This window comes from Nicotiana sylvestris, chromosome 5, assembly GCF_000393655.2.
Source record: "Nicotiana sylvestris chromosome 5, ASM39365v2, whole genome shotgun sequence".
Classification (NCBI taxonomy): Eukaryota; Viridiplantae; Streptophyta; class Magnoliopsida; order Solanales; family Solanaceae; genus Nicotiana; species Nicotiana sylvestris.
Genome location: NC_091061.1, coordinates 10,965,125 through 10,968,931, shown reverse-complemented (window position 1 = coordinate 10,968,931; position 3,807 = coordinate 10,965,125). Strand labels below are relative to the sequence as shown.

At 32.4% G+C, this 3,807-nt stretch overlaps 1 protein-coding gene across 1 annotated transcript; it reads right to left on the bottom strand.

Moving 5' to 3' along the window:
* Window positions 1–575: 575 nt before the first annotated feature.
* On the bottom strand, window positions 576–3,583 carry LOC104233171 (uncharacterized). The gene is made up of 3 exons (XM_009786512.2): window positions 3,000–3,583; window positions 1,988–2,216; window positions 576–857 (listed from the first exon to the last, which is right to left on the bottom strand). Exons 1-3 carry the CDS (start codon window positions 3,581–3,583, stop codon window positions 576–578), a joined length of 1,095 nt encoding a protein of 364 aa, XP_009784814.2.
* Between the last annotated feature and the right edge of the window lie 224 nt (window positions 3,584–3,807).

Below are 3,807 nucleotides of genomic sequence, written 5' to 3'. Positions count from 1 at the left end.
AGGATGTAAAACGACACTGTTTCATTGAAAAATTATATTTTGTAGCTAGGTAAATTATATATATATATATATATATATATATATATACACTATATATTAACACTCCTTGACTTCTTCATGGGTTAACTTTTTTATATTTTAACCTCTCTTAACGAAAATATTGACTCCGCCACTGGCTATAATATCCTGATCATTTCCTTCTAAGACATCTTCCCATTTCAAATTTGATACCTTTTATCGTTAATATCATCATACATAAGATGAAATCTAATGAAACAACGTGAACATACACATGATTCCTCGTAAAATTCAGAAAATAATAAGCACAAATGTCCAATTAATAAGCTCATCTCTTCAAAAAACACATTTTTATTCATGTATAATTTCTCGTTTCTCCTAGTACTAAGCTTTCGCTCACTTTATTATGCATTTTTCTGCATGTAGTAATCAAACATTCTTTAATTTCATAACGTTTAATTCCCTCGAAGTCCAAGATAGGATTTTGCTATTCGACCTTCTACTCCTTTCGGGTAAAATTCACCTGGTTTCTTCTCATTTCCACTTTCGTACACTATTCACAGTATTTCCTCCAGCGTTCTATCGTAGGAAAGCGAGCATTTGTCTCCTGCTAATATATTTCCCCGTAACTTTTCTTCAGCACTTACTGTTGATTTCACTTTGAGTCCTTCGTCTTTCAATCCATGGCGTCCTAGCTTGTTTCTCAGCTCTGATATCCGATTTGTGAACTCTGCTACTGTTATTTCGTAGGGTTCCACGTTCTCTCTTCCTCGCTCATAAAGCAATGCTCTTAGAACTGCGTCTTGACCTGATTCTACTCCCAGTAGCCCTGCTAGTAGCTGCAGATTTTGATTTTCGTATCAAAAGTATTATTATGTTTTCAATTTGAAATGTAATGAAAATACTACATGTATGCAATTTGTTTTATGAGATGAGATTTGACTGGACATGAAGTTTAAGATGTTTTTTATTATAATTATATTGTCATGTTAATTTGGTGCATTTCTACTATTCTATCATATACTTATTACTTTTCAGTAGTGTAAGTACCGGGTGACTTTGTCTACAAGACTTATGCAGATGGAAAGTTTAAGATATGAAATTAACTAGTGGGTATATTTATGATAACTAGATTTAGTGTACGTGCGTTGCAAGCGTATTATGCGTTATGCACAAAAGAGCGTATTTTAATTAGGTAGAATAAGAATAAATTAAGTATAAAGGTAATTGATGATATAAGAAATATTTAAATGGTAAACTGTCTAAATAGTGCATATTAAATTGGATAAGAATGAATTAAGTTTAATAGCATTTGACGATGCAAAAAAAGTTATTACATTAAAGAAATAGTTGTATTGAGCGTGTAAACACTAAATTGAGTGTTACAATGAAGCATGGGTGTGGTGATGTTGCTGGAACCATTAGTCAGACTATTGCTACTCTCTTGATGTCATCTGTTGAACAATATTGATGTGCTCCATGAAGAATGTTGCTTCAGTTGATACTGGTAAGAGGAAGGCACCTCTAAAATATAACGGTATTGTCGATGCATTCAACGAAACAATTCAGAATCCGTAAAAATAAATATAATTATATAGTTGTAATATGTGTAAAATTTATATATAATATGTATAATTAAATTGTGTATAGTTGAGGAAGTTTCATAAAAAATAAATATTGCTTGAAGAATAACAACAGATCATCATACAATTATGTTTCTATGATATATGCTATGTTATGGTGGTGAATCTTACCTAATATCTCTTTATAGACGATGTTCTTGGTATATGTTCCTTTTGTTCGCTTCGGCTGCTCGGTCAAGACTAAAACCTTTGTTGTTAGATATTCCCCTTGAGAGTGCAACATATAGTTGTCTATGTGAGAATACGTGTTGTGGTAAGTACAATCCCACATTAGGTATTGTTTGTCCTTGTGCTTTATTTATTGTCATAGAAAAGCATAGCCATACAGGAAATTGTTTTCTGATGAATCTGAAAGGGTAACCTTCATTTTCTAGAGACGAAAGTTGAATTCTGGGAATAAACACATGTTTGGAAGCATTTTCGCCCATCATTATTTCTGCATGGATGATGTTGTTGTCAAAGCCTCCACATATCATTCTTGTACCATTAGATAAGCCATTTGTTGGGTCCAAATTTCGTAATAACATGATCAGAGCATTTTTCTTTAAAACCAATCTGTCAAACAACAAATAATATCTTTAAACATAACAAGCAGAAGTTCTGGTTATCATCCAAATAATTTCATAATACTCTTTCTTTTCTTTTCTTTTTTCTTTTTGAATTCCTTTAGCTGCTTTGCAAGCTACCAAGATAATTAGAATTATTCATCCTTGATGTCCATTTTTCTGCTTGATTTTGATTATAAAAAGGTGCACAAGGAAGACGACCGAGAAATAGACATACTTTATTACAGTAACGCTAAAATTACCGGTTCTAAGGATGAAGTATGTTACTTTGTCTTTATTTCCTTGACAGTTACGTAGAATGTAACAAATAGAATATTTTAGAAATTATAGAAAAATCCAAAAAAAAAAACATCATTCACACAAAAAAATAATTACCTGCAAACTCTAAAATATTCAAATAAATCTGCAATTGTAGATTGTAAAGATGAAGCTACTGTATGTAGTAGTATATATTAATATAATTCCCAATTCTCAGAATGATCTACTATTTTTTTTGTCTATCCTGAATGTTACATTTGCTATATGTTTCGAATATTAACTTCAATAATAGAACTGAGTACTCTTAGAACTAAAAGGAACGCATGCAACTTTTGTGTAAAACTCTGAAGGAAAAATTGTATAAGATGAATTTGCATGAGTATACATAATAGGATTACGGTAAGTTTAATAAATTTATCTCAATTAAAAACATATCGAGAGATTCTTTTTATATTGTCAGATCTAGTACACAATAAATTCACAGAAAGATAGAGAATAGCAATTTGACACAAACTTGTGTGGTGGAAGACCACTTGGTGTTAAAGTATTTAAGTACTCTTCCTGGTAGTAGTTGTTGGTATCATCCTCTGCGGAGTCAAAGCTCAAAAAAGTTCTGCTTTCACCAGGAAATTTAGCAATTAACATCTCATTTAGTTGATCAATATACTCATTTCTGCTAGCCAAGATAGCCCTTTCTGTCATGTATTTTGCACAACTTGACATTATTTCTCTTATTAAATTATCTTCACCAGTACTATCACCATCATGTTTGACGATCAATTTTTCTGGAAGAAGGACCATATCATCTCTTATTGTAGGTTCCTTTCCATTACTGATCCGTAGTAAGAAATTGCTGAATGTTGGATCTGCTCTTGCCCTCATATTTCTTATTAATTGAATCTTTTTCATTTTATTCCACAAATATGATTTTACCAATCTTGTATTTATTGTTTCAGCTCTGGTAGATTTTGGAACTACTTGTAGTACTTGACGAAAATCACCTCCGAAGACCATCACTTTTCCACCAAAGGGTTCATTAATATCCATTATATCTCTGAAGCTCCTATCAACGGTTTCAATAGTCTGACGATTGGCCATAGGTGCTTCATCCCAAATTATTAGCTTTGGTTTTCTTATCAATGTAGCACCACCACTCTATTTTGACATATCTGTGATCGTTGTATCAGTTGTCTAAAGAGGGATGTCGAATCTAGAGTGAGCTGTACGGCCTCCGGGTAAAATTGCAGCTGCTACACCACTTGTTGCCGTTGCTAAAGCTATCATGCCTCTTGATATGAGATTTGCAAGCAATGCACGATATA